Source organism: Elephantulus edwardii, unplaced genomic scaffold, assembly GCF_000299155.1.
Source record: "Elephantulus edwardii isolate Elephantulus edwardi_28Jun2011 unplaced genomic scaffold, EleEdw1.0 scaffold00006, whole genome shotgun sequence".
Classification (NCBI taxonomy): Eukaryota; Metazoa; Chordata; class Mammalia; order Macroscelidea; family Macroscelididae; genus Elephantulus; species Elephantulus edwardii.
In genome coordinates, this window is record NW_006399756.1 from 16,531,871 (window position 1) to 16,553,515 (window position 21,645).

At 49.6% G+C, this 21,645-nt stretch overlaps 1 protein-coding gene across 1 annotated transcript in view; it reads left to right on the forward strand.

Moving 5' to 3' along the window:
* AFAP1L2 (actin filament associated protein 1-like 2) overlaps nt 1-21,645 on the forward strand; it is a 116,697-nt gene that overhangs the window by 77,321 nt on the left and 17,731 nt on the right. The window contains exons 3-7 of the mRNA XM_006880161.1: nt 5,391-5,465; nt 6,945-7,039; nt 13,370-13,460; nt 17,610-17,693; nt 20,395-20,600. Of these exons, the coding sequence (XP_006880223.1) occupies nt 5,391-5,465; nt 6,945-7,039; nt 13,370-13,460; nt 17,610-17,693; nt 20,395-20,600 (551 nt within the window). The remainder of the gene's footprint in view (nt 1-5,390; nt 5,466-6,944; nt 7,040-13,369; nt 13,461-17,609; nt 17,694-20,394; nt 20,601-21,645) is intronic.

Genomic DNA, 21,645 nt, shown 5'->3' on the forward strand with positions numbered 1-21,645 from the left:
CAGCTTTTATTTCATCATTTTCCTATTGTTGGGCCCTTGAGTTGCTGCCCAAGTTTTGGACTGTCATTTTAAAATCTTGGTTAGTTATGAAATTACTTTTTCAGATTCTCTAGCACTTGAATTTTATACTCCTGAAGACATAAGAGTTAGGTAGAAAAAGGCAGTATGTGTACCATAATTATTTACCCTGATATATAAACAAGACAACTGGGGACCCTGAGCTAGGTGTTGTGTTCAGAGTTATACCACTGATGCTGGAGCCTGACCAAGCCCCTCAACCTGGCCTCCAGTCTCCTAACCCGCATCCCTGAGCATTTTCCTCTGTGCCAGGCTCTGGAGAAGACCCTGTCACCTCTCGGTCTTAGTAAAAACATGAAGGTTGTGGCTGTGTTTGAACCTGGTCATTCTCTTCCTGAAAAGTACTGTAGCTCTTAGTATAAGTGTACCACTGCTAATTAATCCCAGTGAGGCTGGACACTGAGTTAGTGGATGACTAAAACTGATCTAGCCTTTTTTTACCCTTCTGTGAAAAGGTCAGCAGTTCAAGTGTACCCACTAGTACCACCGAAAAAAATGCCTGGTGACCTGTTTCTGTAACTATTAGAGCAAGAGAATCCTAGCAGCTCGCGTCTGCTCTGTAACACCTGGGCCACCACGAGCCTCCATGGGCTTGATGGTAATAGGTCTGGTTTAGGTTGGTTGGCTTGGTTTTGGAGGTTTTTTTGACTGTGGTGGTCTGGGTATGAAGGGCCCCCGTTTTGCAGGCCTGCTGCCTGGAGTCTGGGCAGCCTGTGGCCACGGAACGAACAGTGCTGAGCGGCCTCTTAAGCCAGGGGATTGAACTGGGCCGCTTGGCTCCGGAGCAAGGCCTCCAACCACTGGAATTTATCAGCCACAAGTTTCTAGGAAACACAAATTAAGGCCTGAAAATGAAATATGGGAAGATTTCTAAAAGGAGAAAGACGGGGATGAGCGTTCTGTGAAGGCTTTAGGAGAAAGGCCCCCTTGGGGATTAAATTTAGAGCGAATGTTAGGAGACCAGAGTGCCGTTGCCAGCAAGAAGATGATGTCAGTTCACAGAAATGTTGCTGACGCGGGAAGGGCCGCAGGACAGCGGGTGCAGTTGTGGAGCAGGTGATTGGTGGCTCCTAGTTCAAATCCCAGTACGCTCCCCTGGGCTCGCGTGTAGCAGAGATGAGGAAGATAGTGTCTGAAGGGGCAGAGTTCATAGTTATTTCCTGGCTACTGGTGCCAAGAGTGTTGACCGTGGAGCCGAGCAAACTGAAGCTGTGAACAATCTCAATCTCTTTGCCATCCATCCTGATGCTGCCGATTGCGCAGGCTTCACCTGAGCAGGTGGAATTAACCCCACCCTCCCAGCTCTCACACCCCCCTCGTCCCCCACAGGTTAATTGCTGTGTTTAAGGTAGTCTCAAGCCTCCCTGAAATTACGGAGTAGCATCCTCCGGGCCCCCGCCCCCAGTGCCCTCCAGAGCACCAGCTCAGCCTGACGGGACTTGTAGGTGTCGCGGGCTGGTGCTCCGTGCCAGCCTGTGATTCTCCTCTTCCTCCTCTTCTGAGCCTCTGTTGTTGGTTCAGAGCAGACTGCAGAGCGTGTGCGTGTCTCCACGCGGTTTTGGGTCTTTTTCTTTTTTCACTGTAAACACAGGTTTGCTGCTCTCTTTGCCCTAGTTTTGTCTGGATGGTGAGGTCAGGGTTCAGACAGAGGTCTGCTCAGAGACCTGGCCTGCTGACTGCTCAGGTCCTGGCCAGTGTGTGCATCAGACCCAGTAGGAAAAGCTTCCAGTGCTGCATTCTTCTGACCCAACTGTGGCTCTTTCAAAGAGGATCCCTGTCTTTTCTGGCCAAACGCACACCCTCGTATTCTGGGAAGGACCCTTCTGCAGATGAGGTCAAAGCCCCCAGAAACAGCACACTTCCTCAGCTCACTCCCACCTCACCTTTTACACATGCTGGTTGATGCTGATTCAGACCTGTCTTCTCCCCAGAACCGCATTGCCATGTAGTTAATTCCATCTCATGGTGACCCCAGGTGTTACAGGATAGAGCGCCCCCAAAAAGATCTCTTGAGTGTAATCTTTATAGTACGAGGTTGACAAGTCTGTCTTCACAGCTCTGCTGGCTGGGCTTGAACCAGCAACTTTTCAGTTAGCAGCTGGGCTATTATTTAGACCACCCAAAGACCTATGTCCCTGCCAAGTGTTTGCTTTCATGAAGGTGGAGACAATGTCTGTTTTGCGTGGGCTGCTGCTTTAGCACCTGGTTGAGGGTCTGGCACAGAGCTGATGACCTCTATGCAAACTTGAAATAAGTGACTGACAGGAAGTTCTCCAGCTTGGGTTGCTGCCTGCTGGACGTGGAACTGTGCAGTGGCTTCCCCTTACAGGCCACCATACTTTCCTCATTGTTACAGTAGATCCTGGGAGCCTCTGCTTAGCCATCTATCTGGACTAGTGATGGACAAGCAACCTTCCTTAGCTGCGAACCAAGAGGTTGGCAGTTCAAACCCATCAAGAGGCTCTCCAGAAGAAACCTGGCAATCCACTCCTGGAAAAATCACAGTCAAGAAAACCAGACGGAGAAGTTCAGTGCCATCATGTGGGTTCACACCTGATGACATTTGACAATGAATCAAGCCCACATGTAGAAACCAAGCCAACCACAGCTGCAGGGTGCTAGGGAGGGCATGGCTGGGGAGGGGGGCACTGCAAGTTTTCTGTGACTCCTGCACTGACATCTGGTGTGAGAAGTGCTTGCTCTCAATACCAGTTAAAACAGTAACAATGTTTTACTTTCTCTCGGGTTCCCTCCCTCCCTGTCCCTCCTTCTCCTCTTCTCCCTCTCCTTTTCTCCCTCTCCTCCCCTCTTCCCCTCCCCTCTCTCCCTTCCCCTCCACCTCTCCCCCTTCCCCTTTCTCCCTCTCTCTCCCCTCTCCCTCTCTCTTCTCCCCCCTCCCTCATTCAGGGAAATGATTTTAATTAAATGGGGGAAATGAGCATAAAATGAACACTCAACACTATTCCTCCAGCTCCCTTTCTGATCTTACTGGAATCACTGGAATATTTTTGAGCGATTGTCACTCATCTGGTTGTGTTCAGCTTTGCATTTCCCCCCTACATTTAGAATTGCTGCATGTACAGATTTGCATGTGTTGACAGTTCTCATACTTCTTTTAATGCTTTTTTTCCCTATCCTAAAACAATAATTCTTGGAGGCCCTTGCAAATCAACCAACAGGGAATTTTATTATTTTTTTTTTATCGTTGAACAGTGTCCACTAGTAACTATCACAGTGGTTAGCCAGTTTGCTGTGGGTGGGCATTTAAGCTGCATTCAACTTTGCCTCTTTTAAAAAAAATCTCATATATTGCTGCAACTAATGCCCTCAAATAAACTTCTGTTTACACCGGAATTTATCTACAAGTTAACAGTGGGTCAAAATATGAACACTTATGCCCTCAAATTACTTCCAAAATGCCTCTATGCCAACGTCTGCCTTTTGAAGTAAGTGGTTTGCTGTTAGGCTGTTTTGGTTTGTTTTGTTTTTAAGAGGTGATTTAATGTTATAAATGTCAGGTTGGCAGCTTTTATTTCATCATTTTCCTATTGTTGGGCCCTTGAGTTGCTGCCCAAGTTTTGGACTGTCATTTTAAAATCTTGGTTAGTTATGAAATTACTTTTTCAGATTCTCTAGCACTTGAATTTTATACTCCTGAAGACATAAGAGTTAGGTAGAAAAAGGCAGTATTTGTACCATAATTATTTACCCTGATATATAAACAAGACAACTGGGGACCCTGAGCTAGGTGTTGTGTTCAGAGTTATACCACTGATGCTGGAGCCTGACCAAGCCCCTCAACCTGGCCTCCAGTCTCCTAACCCGCATCCCTGAGCATTTTCCTCTGTGCCAGGCTCTGGAGAAGACCCTGTCACCTCTCGGTCTTAGTAAAAACATGAAGGTTGTGGCTGTGTTTGAACCTGGTCATTCTCTTCCTGAAAAGTACTGTAGCTCTTAGTATAAGTGTACCACTGCTAATTAATCCCAGTGAGGCTGGACACTGAGTTAGTGGATGACTAAAACTGATCTAGCCTTTTTTTACCCTTCTGTGAAAAGGTCAGCAGTTCAAGTGTACCCACTAGTACCACCGAAAAAAATGCCTGGTGACCTGTTTCTGTAACTATTAGAGCAAGAGAATCCTAGCAGCTCGCGTCTGCTCTGTAACACCTGGGCCACCACGAGCCTCCATGGGCTTGATGGTAATAGGTCTGGTTTAGGTTGGTTGGCTTGGTTTTGGAGGTTTTTTTGACTGTGGTGGTCTGGGTATGAAGGGCCCCCGTTTTGCAGGCCTGCTGCCTGGAGTCTGGGCAGCCTGTGGCCACGGAACGAACAGTGCTGAGCGGCCTCTTAAGCCAGGGGATTGAACTGGGCCGCTTGGCTCCGGAGCAAGGCCTCCAACCACTGGAATTTATCAGCCACAAGTTTCTAGGAAACACAAATTAAGGCCTGAAAATGAAATATGGGAAGATTTCTAAAAGGAGAAAGACGGGGATGAGCGTTCTGTGAAGGCTTTAGGAGAAAGGCCCCCTTGGGGATTAAATTTAGAGCGAATGTTAGGAGACCAGAGTGCCGTTGCCAGCAAGAAGATGATGTCAGTTCACAGAAATGTTGCTGACGCGGGAAGGGCCGCAGGACAGCGGGTGCAGTTGTGGAGCAGGTGATTGGTGGCTCCTAGTTCAAATCCCAGTACGCTCCCCTGGGCTCGCGTGTAGCAGAGATGAGGAAGATAGTGTCTGAAGGGGCAGAGTTCATATCCATTCATAGGATGGCTGTGAGTCAGCGTCCGCTTGACAGCACCTAACAGCAACAACCCCAGGGCTCCTGTGATTGGACTGTCTCAGGACAGACCTGGAGCTGACCTTCAGGTGCTCAACAAGAACTTTCTCATCCAGGTGCTGCTCAGATTTCATTAGCACGCTCAACTATTTCAGACTAGGTTGAGAATGACTGATAGGAAATGTCTGCTGTTTATATGCTTCTAGGAAACCAGGCGAAACCTCTTGTTCGGCAGGCCATGAGAGAGTTAGTATGAGGTTTGTGTAGCGTTCCACTTAAGATTTTTATTCTTGAATCTGTTCCTCCTATCCTCTCCACCCTTTTCCCTGCATTTGAAAACTAGCAGTCAAAACTTGTTTCTGTTTTAGAAATCTCTCAGCTCTGTTGCAGACTCTTTCCATCAACCCAGAATGCTGCTTGGTCTTACGAGAATGGAAGCAGATGGAAACGTCTGGCGCACGGGGCACTGCATCTCTGGAAGCCCAGTCCCTTCCTGAAGTCACTTGATGCCCACATCTCTGCTCTTCCTCTCACAGGTTCCGATGAGGAGTACATTTATATGAACAAAGTGACGGTCAACAGGCAACCGAATGCTGAGACCCAGGACAAAGGTATGGGGGCTGGGATCGCCGATGGGAAGACCATCTCCTGGGTCGGGGAGGGAAACACGGCTGGGTCCCACCACCCTCCGTCCTCCACCCTGCCAGCCAGCAGCAGACAGGCCCCGCCTCATGCAGTTGTTTTTGGAAGCTGCATTTTGGTGCTTGGTATTTTGGGAAGATGTATTTTGGGAAGTTTCAATGGGCCACCTTCCGCCCCTTTCATGGATAAAGAATCCGTCCCTAAAATCACTCTGTTTTTCCCAGCACCAGCCCTGGGATAGGAAGTCATGATTCAGATGTTTTGATCAAGCAGCTGCGCTCTGATCAAGTCTGGTGCAGATTCCATGCTTTCAGCTGATGTTTTCTGATTTTTTTTAATTGTTTTTGTGTATTATCGAATGAGAACCAATCCATAGCTGACTCTCCCGTGGGTTTTCAGAGGCAGCGCATCAAATGGGAAAAGATTACTCATCTTTCTCCTATGGGGGGACTGGTAGATTCGAACCACCACCCTTTATGTTGGCAGCACAATTCCTTACCATTAAATCCATTAAAAAAAAAAACTTAATTCAGAGAAGAAGAATGAGAGTATCAGAAACTATCCTAATATTTCCTAATATTCAAAGATAATGCCCAAATGTGGTCTTCAGCTTAGGAACATTTTTTATTTCACGTGGTCTGTCTCCTGGGTGCCTCACCCTCTGCCCTATCCACTGCTTTTCTGTCATCATCTCCTACCGTGGGTCTTTAGGGATCCCAGGGAGGCTCAGAGGCTCACAGAGCTGTTAGCTGCAGAGAGGGCAATGGAAACAGCTCTCTCCCAACATCCAACCCTGCCAACTCCAATCCCCAAGGCTTAGCAAGAGATGAGGACACAGTACCCCAAACACTGCATCCCAAGCAGACAGCAGATGTGTGTCTGCTCAGGCCTTAGCCACGAAGGCCAGAGAATAGTCCTGCCCGAGTGTGTCATTCCTGGGCTCAGAAGAGCCACTGATGCCTTTTCCTTACAAGTGTACAGACTCCCCTACGTCCCCCGTGCAGCTCTGGCCCGACCCATCCTAGGAGAGACGGTCCCTCTGGCAGGGATGTGTCCCTGTGGAAGGGATGTGTCCCTGCTGGGTAAACTGTGGGCTGGGAAGAGCTCTAACCACAGGGTCAGTGCTGTGGGCATCTCAATATAGTGACCACAGGCAGCTCCTTCCAGGGTGAAAGCACCACATCTAGGCCACTTTTTATGAGGGGTGGATGGGGCCCAGGAGGCCTGCCAGACACCCCAAAACAGTTGCCTTCTGAAGGAAAAGAACCAGTGTGCCCTATTCTTGGAGGAAAAAAGAAAAACCAAAAACACCGTTGTGTCCAGGGACCGCCTCACTGGGTAATTACCACCTGCTCAAATAGAAGTCCCTGCACATGACCAGATTCCCTCAGAGGGTGAGGCCCTGCTGTGGGACAGGCACCCCTGACCCTTCTGCTCCCTGTCCACAGGACCCAGCGAGCAGAGCCCACTGGCCAATGGGGATTCCAGCCAGCCCTCTGCAGCCCCTAAGAAGAGCCTACCTGACCTCCCACCTCCCAAGATCGTAAGTGTGGGTCCACAGCCTCCCTTCCCCTGATGCAGGCCCTGGCCCTTCCCCCAAGTTGTCCTTACAGGTGGGGACCCGTCAGGCTTCTGCATTTCTGAGCATGGACCGCATGAGGGGGTGGGGCAAGGCCCTGGGATTGACAGGACAGAAAGAAGTAGGTCTGGCCCTGCCCGTTGCTATGTCATTTGTTCAGGGCCTCAGTTCTTAATGGGCTGGGTTGTGGGTGTGGACAGTGAAGGGCCATCCCCTTTGTCCTGTGCCACCAGGTACAGGACTCTGTGCAAGCCTCTCCCCCACCCCAGTGCCATGGTCACCAGCTCAGGCCATGGTGACAATGTGAACAGTACAAGGTGATGGGTGTGTTCCAGTGCCACTTATTATTCAAGCTGAGAAACTCACATGGGAACAGTTTATGCTTTGTTTATTTGACCAAAAAGAAAAATTCAATAAAAACCCAGAAATATATATAGATACGAATCACATCACACTACAGTCTCTGCCTGAAACCCAGCAGCGGTCCCCAAGGTGCTTGTTAGGTGCTGTAATGTCCACTAGGACTCCTGGCAGCCCTGTGGACAAAGGATCTGTACTGTAACCGATCTGGTGCCATCTTTACAGTCTCTGCCATGGTTGTAATCACTGTGACACTCCATCTCATTGAGGGTCTTCCCTCCCTCATTAACCCTCTACTGCCCACCGTGGTCTGTTTTTTCTCAAGGATTGACCCTCCTCTGATGAGCTCAAATATGTAAGATGTCATTTTGCCATTCTTGCTGCTAGGGAGTGCCCTAGTTGCATTTCCTCCGAGGTAGATTTGTTTGTACTTTCAGCAGTCCTTGGGATGTTCGGTACTCTTCCCCGATACTGCAACTGAAAGGCACAAATTCATCTTCACTCCTCCTTATCGGTCATCAAGCTCTCACATGCATATGAAAACAACTGAAAAAGCCATGGATTAGGTCAGATGTACCTTAGTCTTTAAATTGACATCCTTGCTCTTTTGATATCTTGACTGGCTTCTCCCAGGAGTGTTATTGTGAATACAAGTACAATTAATTCCTTTAAAAATCCAGTCTTTTCTCGCCTGATGTTGCCTATTGGTCCAGCGGTGAGGACTTTTGTTTTCTTGATGTTGGGATGTAATCTCTACTGAAGGCTGTAGTCTTTGATCTTCTTCAGCAAGTGCTTCAACTCTTCTTCACTTACTTCAAGCAAGGTTATGTCATCTGCATAATTGTTGCAACAATCTGCTGATTGTTGATGAGTCATTCACCCATCCCGGTGCCACATTCTTCCTCTTATGGGCCCGTTCCGGTGGCTTAGTGCATTATATGCTGCACTGTTAATCAGAAGGTCGATTGTTTGCTTGTTAAAACCGCCAGCTACTCGACAGGAGAAGGATGCCAGTCTCCTCCCTGGGGAGCTTTCTTGTTGTTGTTCACTGTCGAGTTGGAACGAACTCATCGCTGACGCTCTGGCAGGTTTCAGAGGCCGTGAATCATATGGGAGGAAATTGCCCATCCTTCTCCCAAGGAGCAGCTGGTGGACTTGAACTGCGTGCCTTTGATATTGCAGCGCAGCTTCTTACCACTAGGTCCTCTGAGACAAAATCTGAGAGAGCGTCACATTGAGTCAGGATTGACTTGACCGTCGTGGGTTTTGGGGCAACATGGACTCATATTTCACCAGTGCGCTTGGAGGGAAGAATCCACCTTACCTAGCTCCAGCCCCACTGTGTTCCTCTCCAAATCCAGTGCTGCATTTCTGACCTGTCGCTTCTGTCTGTGTGGTGTGGGCATTTGACACAGCAACTCACTGAGAGATGCCAGCTGTTTTCTTGGACTCAGTCTGTGGTTACTCTCCTGGTCATGAACTGAAAGGTCCAGGATGTGGGACGCGGCTGCGGTGACACACGTAGGTCACAGGTCAGCCTAGACTCCAGCCCTGAGCTGACCACACCTGCATCTCCTGCGGCTCAGTACACTGGGCTCTGGGTGTGAATCTGGAACCTCAGAGAAAAGCAACAGGATCAAGAAAACGAAACAAGATGGCTTCCTCCAGAGCAGGTCTCCTGTGCGTCTCAGTGAGTGGTCACTTTTGGGGCTGGAGGGGCCAGTGTCGGCGTCAGAGGGAGACCTGGTGCTGGACTGGGAGAATGTCACCACCCAGGAACAACACGGCTTCCGGTGGCCATTTGGATGCGTGCTAACTGTTCTGTGGACAGACTCCAGGCCCTGCAGAGACTTCCAACAAAGCAGCTGACCTGGCAGTCCATGCCAGTTCCCTCCTTGTGGACTTTGCTGAGAAGGCTGAGGACTGGCTCCCCTTCTAGACCCTTCCTGGTTCCATCTCTGACACCTTCCCTCTGCCACCGGAAGAGCTCAGATGTGGAGTGAGGACAGGGCGTGAGGACAGGGCGTGGGATACCAGCCAGGGACTGACCACTCCCCCCTCTTTACACACACACACACGCTTGAACACAGGAATGCACGCTGGCTCACTTGTGTCTTCTCTCTCTCAGACCTCCTCTTGGGTCAAGGCTGACCTAAAGCAGTCATGACCCTTGGCCCAAGGCCCCTCGGGGTGAGGGAGCAGCTGCATACTTGGCCTGAGAGAGAGAGAGAAAAGCAAGACAGTGACACTAGCTTCAGAGGCAGCATGACAGCTCAGCCGAGCCAGGCCTAGGGGGTACTGTGGCTTCTTCCTCAGAGAGAGGCTCCTGTTCCCTTTCACCCTCACCCAGAACTTCAGGCTCCATGGTGGCTCCTCTTCATGGACATCTGGCCTGGCCTACACAAGCCCTGAGTTTTCACCATGTGTCTTGGCACCTACTTCACCCCAAGCCAGTGAGCGAGGATCAGGCCTGTCCAGCAGGGAAAACAGCCAGGGAGCCGAGCAACCTCGTGGGTGTGGACAGTGACTCAGGCAGCTGTAGTGTCTCCAGGCCGCTGTCTGCCTTGCCAGGTGCTGTAGTCACTGCAGGAGAAACAGATGTCTGCTGGCCACTGCTGATCCTCCTGGCCAGCACAGCCATCCATCCCATCGTCCCTCTGAAGCCTACACTGGTCTTACGTGAGCTGCTCTGTGCAACAAGCAGCTGACTCCACGAAAGCACATTGTTGTGGTCCATTTGGAAAGCTGGAACTAGCCTTGTCCACCAATTCCCCTCCTGGCAAATGCTCACAGTGCACGAGGCCGTGTGACTGTCTCAGGTCATCTGGGCCACTCCTCAGGTTCAGCTCTTCTATCCAAGTCAAGGATTGGTAAACGACAACCCAAGAGTGAAAGCCGGCCCACGGTCTGTTTTTATAAATAAAGCTTTATTGGAACACTGCCACACTTATGTTTATGTATTGTCTGTGATTGCTTTTGTGCTGTGAGAGCAGAGCTGAGGTACTTGGGATAGACATGGCCTGAAAGTTTTTAAAATACTGACTCTTCACAGGAAAAAGTATCTCCCTTTTCTCTTGGATCATTGCCGGATACTTTGTGCTTTCCTGTTCTGGTGTTTCTTGAGAACTGTTGGAAAATTCTGTTGGTCAAATTCTTTTGCATCTTTAATACTCACAGTAATGATGCTGACTGTACTGGTAATTCAACTAATAGCCTTTTATCCTTAACTTTGGGGGATTAGGATCTTTCTGCTTTGATTCCTGATAATAGGCTGTTGTGTCTGTGTGACCCCCTTCTGAATTGTTATGGACATTGTTGTATCTTTTACTTATCACAGGATAGGTCTCAAACTGTTGACCTAGACAGAACATGGTGCAAACCAGGTCAGTCCCCAGTTCCTCCAGAGTCTGTCTATCCATCTGCCATCAGACACATAGACTGTAATCTTCTCCTTTCACCTGCTATTTTGCATTTATGTTTACATTAGCAAAGACAAGTATTTTTATCTGCCGTGTAATCTTTTTATGTTGATGTGAATGAAAGTTTACAGAGCAAATTGGTCTTGCCCTTAGCCATTCACACATTCTTTGCTTCGTGGCCTTGATTATAATACGTTTTAACAGCATTCTTCATGATTTCTCCCTGTGACTCTCATTTCCGGTCGTCTTTCTGCCCCTTCCTGCCTCCTGAGCTTTGTTGTTGTTGTTGTTGTTGTGTACCATTGAGTCAGAGCCAACCCATAGCCGACCCTCCAGCAGGTTGTTAGAGGCAGTTAATCACGCAGGAGGAGATTGCTCATCTTTTCTCCCAGGGAGCAGCTAGTGGATTTGAACCACGTGCCTTTGGGATTGCAGTGCAGCTTCTTACCACTAGGCCACCAGAGCTTCCTACCATTGTTGCTAGATGCCGTCAAGTCAACTCTGTGATTCAGCAATGCTGTGGGCCACGGACTGACACACTGCCATATCCTGGTCCTCCTAACTATCTCCTCTACCCTCCAGCCCACTGTTGGGAGTCAGTGAGGCATCTCCTTAAAAGCTGCCTTATCCTTCACTGACCCTCTACTTGAGCAAATCCTGCCCTTTTGAAGTCTGGTGGCCGATATAAGAAGGGAGAACCTCCCCGTTGTTGTCTCCCTTATCGGCCTGTCTACTGTTTGGCTGAAAATGGAGCCACAGCAGTGAGTTGAGCTGTAGGCTAGAACCTTGAAGAGCCCTGATAGCCTTGTCAGGGTCCCATCTATCTGTATTAGACCAGCAAGCCTGACCAGTTTGATGATTTTGAGTTTTGTTCCACATGTATCTTTGACTCTGTCCAGAACTCTCTCCTATGATCCCTTTTAGAGCAGTTGGCTATGGTGATTGGGCATCACTAGTTCTTCCCTCTTGGGTTGTAGACGTTGAGGTTTGCCTAGTCCATCAGTCTTTTGGCTTCTGTGAGTTTCTTTGCTCTTCTTTGCTCTAAACAGGGAGAGAATAACAATTGCCTCTTAGATGCCACTCTCAACCTTTTAAGACTCTAGTGGCTTCCTCAAAGCAGGATGTAGAAGAATGTCTTTGAATTGTGATGGTTATGTACTGTCACATTAGAACCAACTCATAGCGGACCCTTCAGTGGGTTTTCAGAGGCGGTAAGTCCCACAGGAGGAAATTGCCCATCTTTCTCCCAGGAAGCAGCTGGTGGATCCACATACCTTTGAGGTGGCAGACAACTTCTTACCAGTAAGCCACCAAAGCTTTGTGGGCTGTGTTACAGCAATTCAACTTGGTGTCCCTTGAGAATATGGTCCCCTGAGACCCCAATACGAACAACTCAATTTGTCATAAAATAATTGACACATTCCCTGTCTTCCTCCTGTTCCTGACTCCCCATCTGTTGCTCCAGGAGGATAGAGACCAACTGTTGAGACCATGATTGCATACGTTCTTTCTTCTACTCCAGTCAAACTTGCACATCCCATCCCATCCCATCTGTGAGTCACGTGAGACTCACCTCTCTGTGCTTCTTGGTCCTAAATATTCCCTATCTCCTCCTGTAGTTCTTACGTAATTTTGAACTTGGCTCTATTATCGTACTATTCATAATTCTCTGGGAGCTCTGGTGACCTAGTAGGTAAGGAGTTGCACTACCAATTCAAAGGCACATGGTTCCAATCCACCAGTTGTTCCTTGAGAGAAAGATGGACACAGAGTCCTCTCGTGCCATGTACAGTTGCTAGTGGGTTGTCTATGAGTCTGTTCTAACTCAGGGGCACAAAACAACATAAAGGTCCTGATTCTTAGCTGCTGAGCACTTACAAGCTATGTAAGCCTTCCTTCCCCCTGACATCTGAATATTGGACGTGTCCCTCACCACCCTCACTGGATGGTACCCAGGAGACGACCAGTACTTACTGCCAGTGTCACCTGTGTGATGGCAAGAGTCTGGCATTTAGAAACCTGGTCATCTTCTTTAACGTGCTGCTGACTGGACCTTGTCTATTCTGAAAATACATTGTCGTTGAAAATGCCAGTAGCTTTTATAACAGCCTTGCACTCTCTGGGCCCTTATGTGGATTTTGTATTCTGTGTATAATAGTTCTGTGTTGGGAGGGAGGTGCAGAAGACTATGGTCTTAACTGCTAACCCGGAAGTGGTTGATGCAGACTCATCAGTAGGTGCCTCGGAAGAAAGGCCTGGCGACTTCTGAAACATTGCCGCCGTACTGAGCACAGCTGTGCACTTGATACATGAGGGTGGGCACCAGGAGCCCTGGTGGTCAGGGTCTTTTTTAAAAGCATCTTTGAAAGAGGAGAAACCTGAGCTGTGTTACCATCAAGCACTGTACCCACAGTCCCTCAGTCAGCTGAGAACAGACATATGTTGCTTGATGATGGGGGTGAGAGTGTCCCTCAGCTCCTTCCTCACTTCTTGGCTTTGTTTGTTCATGCCTCAGGTTCCAGACCAGAAACAGCTCCCTGTCCCAAAGATCGAGTCTCCAGAGAGCTACTACGAGGAGGCGGAGCCCTACGACACGTCCATCAACGGTACAGCCTGGCCTCTCACAATGCCCCCCCGGCACACACACACACAGAGCTCTGGTTCCAGGTCATCCCCTGGACCAGCAGGCTCATCTCGGACCAGAAGACAGAGGGCAGCCTGGGGCCTGAGCTGCTCTGTGTGTCACTGCACATTGGCCTCAGGTCTGTCTGAATGAGGAGCCAGGGCCCATGGGAGACCGAGTTGGTCAGGACAAACGGTCAAGGGCTGGGTAGTGGGTAACAAGCTGGTTTTCTGTGTTTTTACCTGGATGCTGCTGTTGGATTTGGCCCAGAAATGTGACCAAAGAGGGGTGTGTTCGGTGGACAGAGGAGATGTTGGTGGAGCTATTTGGAGCCCAGCTTCTAAGCTCAACTCATTCATTTGAGCAATAGTGGCTGTGTCCTGCTCTGTGCCAGGTGCTCCCCCGGTAGTCCCAGGATGAGACCCAGCCTGCACAGTACTGATGTTCTAGTGAGCAAAGCGAGATAAGAGAGGAATAAAGAAATGCGTGCGTAATGTGTCAGATACGTGCTAGGATGGAATAGACTGGGAGTGAGGGGTCTGGCCTGGGCAGCAGGAAAGGTCCTATTGACAGTGTGGCTGTGAGCAGAGTCCTAGGTGCAGTGGAGTGGGGCGTGAACATCATGGTGGGAAGAACTTTCCAGAATGTGAGGCAGCCCAGCTCTGAGCCCCATGTGCGTGTGAGTGTGTGTGCGTGCACATGTGTGTGTATTTGTGAGTGTGAAGAATACCAGGGAGAGGGAAGGGGCTGTCACAGGAGCCAGGGGCCTGCCAGGCAGTGGAGCTGGAGAAACCATGGGGAGGGTCTGGGTGAGGCTCTAACCCTGAGACTCAGATCCATCTTACACAGGTGTTCCGGAGGTGGCCCTGGACATCAGGTAGATGAGACTGAGAGCAGGACTCAAGCAAGGGCCCTTTCCAAACGATAAGAAACTCCTGTCACAAGTGTTCTTGGTGCAGAGATTTTCTTTTCATAGAAAAGTCCTAGAAAGTTCTAGAAGAAATGGTGGCATATTCATCTCCAGGGTGATGGATTCTGTACCCTCATCTTCTCCTTCTTCGATCCTCCTCCTTCCATCCTTTGTAAATGAAAAGGGCTTTGCAAACATAGAGCAACTTGCAGGTGTTGGAGATGAGGACCTTTGGAGCTGGGAAGGGACTTAGGTGGAGGGCACCTTTAGCTGAGGGAGCTGGTTGCTAAAAAAGGACAGAGCGGTGGCTTTGAGGATACACCGGATTCTCTTTCTTTCACAAATCACCCCCCTCCCCATCCCCGGTCTCAGGAACGATGGGCCTGTTTGGACCGAGGTCCTGGTAAAGAGGCTGACTGTGCGGGCAGACGCCACTTGGTTTGATCTCACTGTGTGAGGCTCCTCAAGTCACCTGCCTGGGCTGTGATTTCAGACCCGCGTCATGGGTGTGGTGCTGATGCTGGGGCGCATCCTGAAGGTGGAGGCGGTGAGGGAGTGAGTCACCCCACAATGAGCACCCCTGCCCCTTGAGTCGCCTCACTGCAGGTGTGGGCTGGGCCAGCTGAGACCTGCCTCCCAGACATTCCATGGGGCCTGCATGAGGCAGGCACCTCATCCGGGGCTTTCTGTGAGAGAGATGTAAACATGTCGCTGGAAGGACCTGGACTGCTTGGGGCTGGTCCCTCAGCTGTGATTTCAGGTCCATTGAAGCGACAGCAGAGCCTGTGAGTGTGCGGTGAATGTGCTTCTCTGCTAACTTTAGCTTTAGTCCACCCGGGGATGTCTTCGATTAAAGGCCTTGCGATCTGTTTGTGAAAAGTCAGCATCGACACCCGTTGGAGCCCAGCTGTCCTCTAACACACACACACACGGTCACCTTGACTGGGAGCTGACTCGACCACAACTGGGCCGGTTTGGTTTTGACGGTCAGGACTGGGCATGTCGGGACAGGTGGGCTCCTCACGGGCCCCGGGCGAGGAGAGCACCATCCAGAGATGACAGACGGCCTGCCGTGGACTGAACAGCCAGGTGGGAGAGGAAGGCCGGGCACCTTGCCTCCCGTGAAAGATGAGACGCAGGAAGATGGAGAGACAGGGTAGAAAAGGAATTCTTCCCCTGGGCTGGAAGTTGGCCTGCTCTCGGGTTCCTAATGGCTGTCCCCACCGTTAATGGAGCCACGTGACGTGCAAGTGGCAACACCAGGAACCACACTGACCCCTAACCCCGTGTGCTAGTCGGTGAGCCAACAGCAAGTCATTGGCCTCCTATATAAGATCAGTTGCCTGAATGCCTGCCTCTGTCAGCACTGATCCCACACTGCTCACTCAGCCATGTTCTCTCTGAAGAAAACGCTAGTAAGTGCACTGATGGCCTGTGCTGGACACAGGAGGAGGGTCTATTCTGCTGGCCTGAGGCACAGGGACTTCATATGTGGGGTCATACCAGCTGCTGTAATAAATACCACCCCCCCCCAACTGTAGTTCATAGTCACACAATAGAAATCTGTTTCTTATCCACATAATGACCTCATGTGGGTATAATTGGCCGGGACGGTAGTTTAGGACAGCAGGCGTGGATGGGTCAGTGGTACAATTCTTTCTTCTCATACAGGATACCCAGGCTTCGTTTCCAGCCAGCAGAACCTCTGTACTGCCACCGTCTGTCCTTGGTGACATGAAGGACACTGGAATGTTCTGGTTGCTCAGTGGTTAAAGTGCTTGGTTGCCAACTATAAAGTTGGCAACATGAATCCACCAACGACTCTATGGAAGAAAGATGTAACCGTCTACTTCTGTAAAGATCCCAGCCAAAAGAACCCTAGGGGTGGTTTTGTGGTCATTGTTGTTGTGTGCTGTCGAGTTGGAACTGACCCATAGCTGACCCTCTGGCTGGTTTTCTGAGGCATTTTAATCACATGGAAGGAGGATACCCATCCTTCTCTAGCAGAGCAGCTGGTAGACTCGAACCCTGTGCCTTTGGAATTGCAGTGCAGCTTCATACCACAGGCGCCCAGAGTTCCCTATGGGTAGCTCTATCTTACAGGGGTTGTTATGAACCGGAACATTGACAGCAATGTTGTTGGGGTTTTTTTATACTAAAGGAGCTTCAGGTGAACTTCCAGGCTGTAGGGCTACAAGGTCATTGCAAGGAGAAAGCAGAGAACCTCTCTCCATTTCTTAAAAACTCCAGGCACACATCACTTCTGCCTGCGTTCCACAGGTGATGACACTCGGTCACATGGTCCTCTGACATTACGATGGGGGCAGGGAATTGAGGGGCTGGGCAGGGTTGTGGCCTCTCCTGACACACCCGAGCTCCCGTGGGAAAACATTCATTCCTGGCGGACAGCCTGCCAGGGCTGCCTCTGTCTGTCCCTCTCTGTTTCTTCATCCATACCCCTCTCTCTCTCTCCCTCTCTCTTCCTCCTCTCTCCTCTCTCTCTCCCCCTTCTCTCTCTCCTCTCTCCTCTTTCTCCTCTCTCTCCCCTCCTCTCTCTCTCCTGTCTCTCTCTGCCTCTCCTCTCTCTCTCCCCCTCCTCTGTCTCTCCTCTGTCTCCTCTCTCCTCTCTCTGTGTGTGTCTCTCTGCTGTCTCTCTCTCTTCTCTGTCTCCTCTGTCTCTCTCTGTCTCTCCCTCTCCTCTGTGTGTGTGTTTCTCCTCTGTCTCCTCTCTCTGTGTGTCTCTCTCCACTGTCTCTCTCTCTCTGTTTCTCTCTCCTCTCTGTCTCTCTCTGTCTCCTCTGTCTCTCCCTCTCCTCTGTGTGTGTGTCTCTCTCTCCTCTCTCTGTGTGTCTCTCTCCTCTCTCTGTGTGTCTCTCTCCCTGTTTCTCTCTCCTCTCTGTCTGTCTCTCCCTCTCCTCTGTGTGTGTGTGTCTCTCTCTCCTCTGTCTCTCCCCTCTCTCTGTGTCTCTCTCTCCTGTCTCGCTCTGTCTCTCCTCTCTCTGTCTCTCTCGGTCTCCTCTGTCTCTCTCCCCTCTGTCTCTCTCTCCTGTCTTTCTCCTCTCTCTCTCCTCCCGTCTCTCCTCTGTCTCTGTCTGTCTGTCTCTCCCCTGTCTCTCCTCTGTGTCTTTCTCCTCTCTCCTCTGTCTCTCTTTCTCCTCTCTCTTTTCTCTCCTCCATCTCTTCATCCTATTTCTCTGTCTCTGTGCTCTTGGTGTCATACAGGTCATTCTGGCAGAACGCCCCCTGCTGGCATCCCCAGATGGGTGCAGGTGCCGGAAGGAGTCATTTACGCCACCATCACCCTGGGTACCTACTGCTTGTGCATGCAGCCGAACAAACGTGTTGTCTCCTTGCCTGCTGCCTGGTGGGGTGCATGGTCCGGGGTGACCGCGGCTCCCTTCCTCGCGTGTGGGCCCTGCATGTTCTGCCTGCGCACCCTCCTTCTAGAAGGAGTGACTCAGTGCCCATCTACACAGACCTCCTGCCCACAGCATCCCAACGCCCAGCTCCAAGACGGAATGCTGCAGAGCTACTGTGGCCTCTGTTCCCAAGGATTTCCTTGAGACATGGTGGAGTCAGGAGACAGCAGAGGTGTACAATGAGACCCCCACGCCCTCTGCTCCTGTTGCCTGTGACCCAGGAAACTTACTCATTATTTTAAATTAGATGCAAGGAGTCTGTGGGTGGTACAAATGGTTAAGTGATTGGCTGTTAACACAAGGTTGGGGGTTTAAATTTCTGCACCAGAAGTGACGCAGAAGAAAAACCTGATGATGATTTTCAGAGACAGTAAATCACACATCGGAAACTTCCCATCTTTCTCACGCAGAGCAGATGGTGGATTCAAACCACCTGCCTTTGGGGTGGCAGTGCAACTCCTTACCACTAAACTACCAGCACTCCCTGTTTATTATATAGATAATAGAAAACTGACAGTGGGAACATTGTAAACAAATCGCCTTGATCCTTCCCCACAAGCATCAATCATTTTGACTTCTCCTTACTGCCTTATAGAGGAAGTTTATCAGCAGATACCGTTTTGTTTTGTTTTGTTTTGTTTTTATTAATTTTAATGAAAGTTTACAGAGACTTAAGGTTTCCAGTCATTCATTGTTGCATTTTCACCCTGCTCCCACCCCAATTCACTCTTCTCCTTAAAAAATAAAAGAAAAACTCTTTCATTGTTATGCAGTCCCTCCCCCCCCCCCAAGTCCACTGTGCAGCCTTCGTTCTGGACTGCTGTCATAACAGTAATACCCAATCAAAATCTCAGATACAGTTTTAATTGTGCTTTTCCCTGCTATTCTGTGGTCAGGACCTGTTCTCTGGGCTGGAGTTTGAGGAGTTGCAAGCACATGCTCAGTTTCGGTTCACTGCAGTTGCGTGGAATGCTTCTAGCTGAACAAAAGCTTCCTTTCCTTACTTTCCTTCCTTTCTGCGGAGTGTTAAGTAAACTCAACTATCTTAATGCATGTAACCTTCCGGGCCCCTGCTTTCTGTGAAAACTAGTTCCCTGGGATAAACTCCCAGCACTGGGATTACTGGGCCAAAGGGCATTGGTGTTTTTATGGCTCTTGAAACAACAGGCCACCAGGCTGCCCTGGGAGAGGCTTGTGTTAATTGGTGTTGCCACCAGAAGTGGGAGCGCCCACGCCCCCACTGGGCAGTGTATACATGGGTTGCTCGGTGCATAGGCGCAAAATTGGAAATGGCAGCATTTTCATTAAGCTATGAATGAAAGTCATGCCACCCGGCTTTTAAAGAAACTTGGTGTTACGATATTTAAAGTATTCTTTTTAGAACTAGTAAGACACATTTTTGTTGGTATTGCAGCTAGATTAGATAGCAATGCTTCGGTTTCCCTATATTCCATTTTATTTGTGAGTCTGTTCTTAATATCGAAGAAGCCTAGTGTGCAGAGAAAAAATGGCTCTCCAGGACCAAGGAGCCCATGTAGGCCTCAGAGGGTCAGACATTGTTGGACCTATTTTCTCTTAGGATTGCCTGGTTATGAAAAGAAGCATTTAGCAGTCAGCGGTAGTGAGCTCCCCCTCTGTGGGGCAGTCAAGCAGAGAGTGAAGTAACATCAGAGTTACTATAGATTGGCTCCCTGGTCTGGAGGTGGGTCTCAGATCCCACTTTTCAAGGTTAGTGGATCTTTTTTCTGTCTCAGATATTTCATTTCTTTGGCCTGGAATAAGCAGCAGTAACACTTGGCTCAGTGTTCTGGAGTTCTGTTTTTGTTTTTTTAAAAAAATACACCAAAACACAACACCTCCCCGCCCCCAAAAAGAATGAGATTGGATTATTGCCACAGGTAGTGGGGCTTCATATATGGACCTGGGAGGTGTTGAGCAGGAAGGCAGAGGGGCCAGAGTCTGGGGAGGATAGAAGAGTGAATTTTTAAAAAGGATACCAGCTATAAAGGGAGTATTTAGGGGCTGGAAGGTGGCCTCCTTCCTGAGAAAGCTATTTCCTGCTGCAGTTTATTTAGCCTCGGATTTCGGCGGGGTCACAGCCCTGACTCCCCTCAAGCCCTGCCGGTTGAGCGGCAGTTGAGGAGGGCCATGTGTGCGGCTCGGGGCTCTGGTGGCGTTCTCTACCTTCTGGTCTCACAGAAGGACAGACTTTCCCCAAACAATCTGGGAAGATTCTCTCTCTAGCCTGCGCCATACTCTGGCCAGAGTAGAAGGTCTGGCCTTCTCAAGAGCAAAGACCCTGTTGATGGCAAGGTCTCGTCAGAGGTTTCTGTATTGTCCACGATGACAGGATGAAGAAGGGGAAAAGGGAAGAGACTTGGTTTTGAGTTATTTGTGTGTGTGGTCGGAGGCTGCATCTGACAGGCTTCTCTGAGGGTGCTGGGGCAGAAGGCCAGCCGAGTCTGTGGTTGGTGGGCACACGAGGAAGGGATGTGGCCTGAGCTCTTGATATCTGTGGCATCTTGGACAAAGCGTTTTGAGACCTATTCCTCCACGCAGAGATGTGACTGAGCTGGTCTTCCTTACAGAGGACGGCGAGGCTGTGAGCAGCTCCTACGAGTCCTACGATGAAGAGGACAGCAGCAGGGGCAAGTCGGCCCCCCACCAGTGGCCCTCGCCCGAGGCCAGCATCGAGCTCATGCGAGACGCCCGCATCTGTGCCTTCCTGTGGCGTAAGAAGTGGCTGGGCCAGTGGGCCAAGCAGCTGTGTGTCATCAAGGACACCAGACTCCTGGTCAGTGGGCCTCTTGTTGAGTGACATTGGTCTGTGAGGAGGAGCGGTGGGCCTGGGATGGATGGGGAGGGTCCCAGGTGGTAGCCACCTGGAGCCTTTTATATCAGAATCTCCACAAGCGGCTGCAACGGTGAGCTCGCTCAGAGCAGTGGCCTGGAGGGTGGGGTTTCATTCGGTCATATGAAGGGTCCCCCTGACTCAGAACCAGCTCTACCACATGTAACAACAGCAGCAAGGTAGCTCGTCCTCATTCTGAAACTGTACGCAGGATGATGTGGCTAGAGGTGAATGTGCTTTTCTTTTTTTGAAGATGCTTTTTTTGCAGTAAGAAAATTCTAGTAGTTTTTAGGAGCCCTGGTAACACAGTGGCTAAGCACTGTCTTGCTAACCTAAAGATCAAGATTGGAACCCACCAGTTGCTCCAAGAAAGAGAGAGAGATGTGGCAGTGTACTTCTGAAAAGTCCTGGCGAGACCAGAACCGCCATCCACACAGATGTATGCACACCCATTGCTGCATTATTCATAATAGCAAAGAGACAGAAGCCACCCAAATGCCCATCAACAAACGATTGGATAGAAAAACGATGGTATATTCACACAACAAAATACTATGCAGCACTGAAAAATAGGGGTCTTATCAAACATAACACAACCTGGGTGACCCTGGAGGACAGTATGCTGAGTGAAATGTCTCAATCTCAAAAGGACAAATTTAAAAAAAAAAAAAAAAAAGCTAAATTCTGCATATCCCCACTGTCCTGAAGCAGGACTGATACAGGGGGTTGGGAGGAGAGTAGGAAAAAAGTGGATAGATAATGAACACTGTATTGGAACAGATGAGTGAGAGAACTGTTTTAAAGGAATATATGATTAGGCATTATATGTATAACAACGGTCCAGAATAAGAGGGAGATTGCAAAAAGAACTGGGACAGGGAGGAAATTGTGCGACAGTGAATGAATAGTTTTATTTAGAAAAAAAAAAGAAAGTGAATTGGGGGAGGGAGAAGGGGTTTTTTGTAAAGTGAACTGAGTGAAAGGTAAG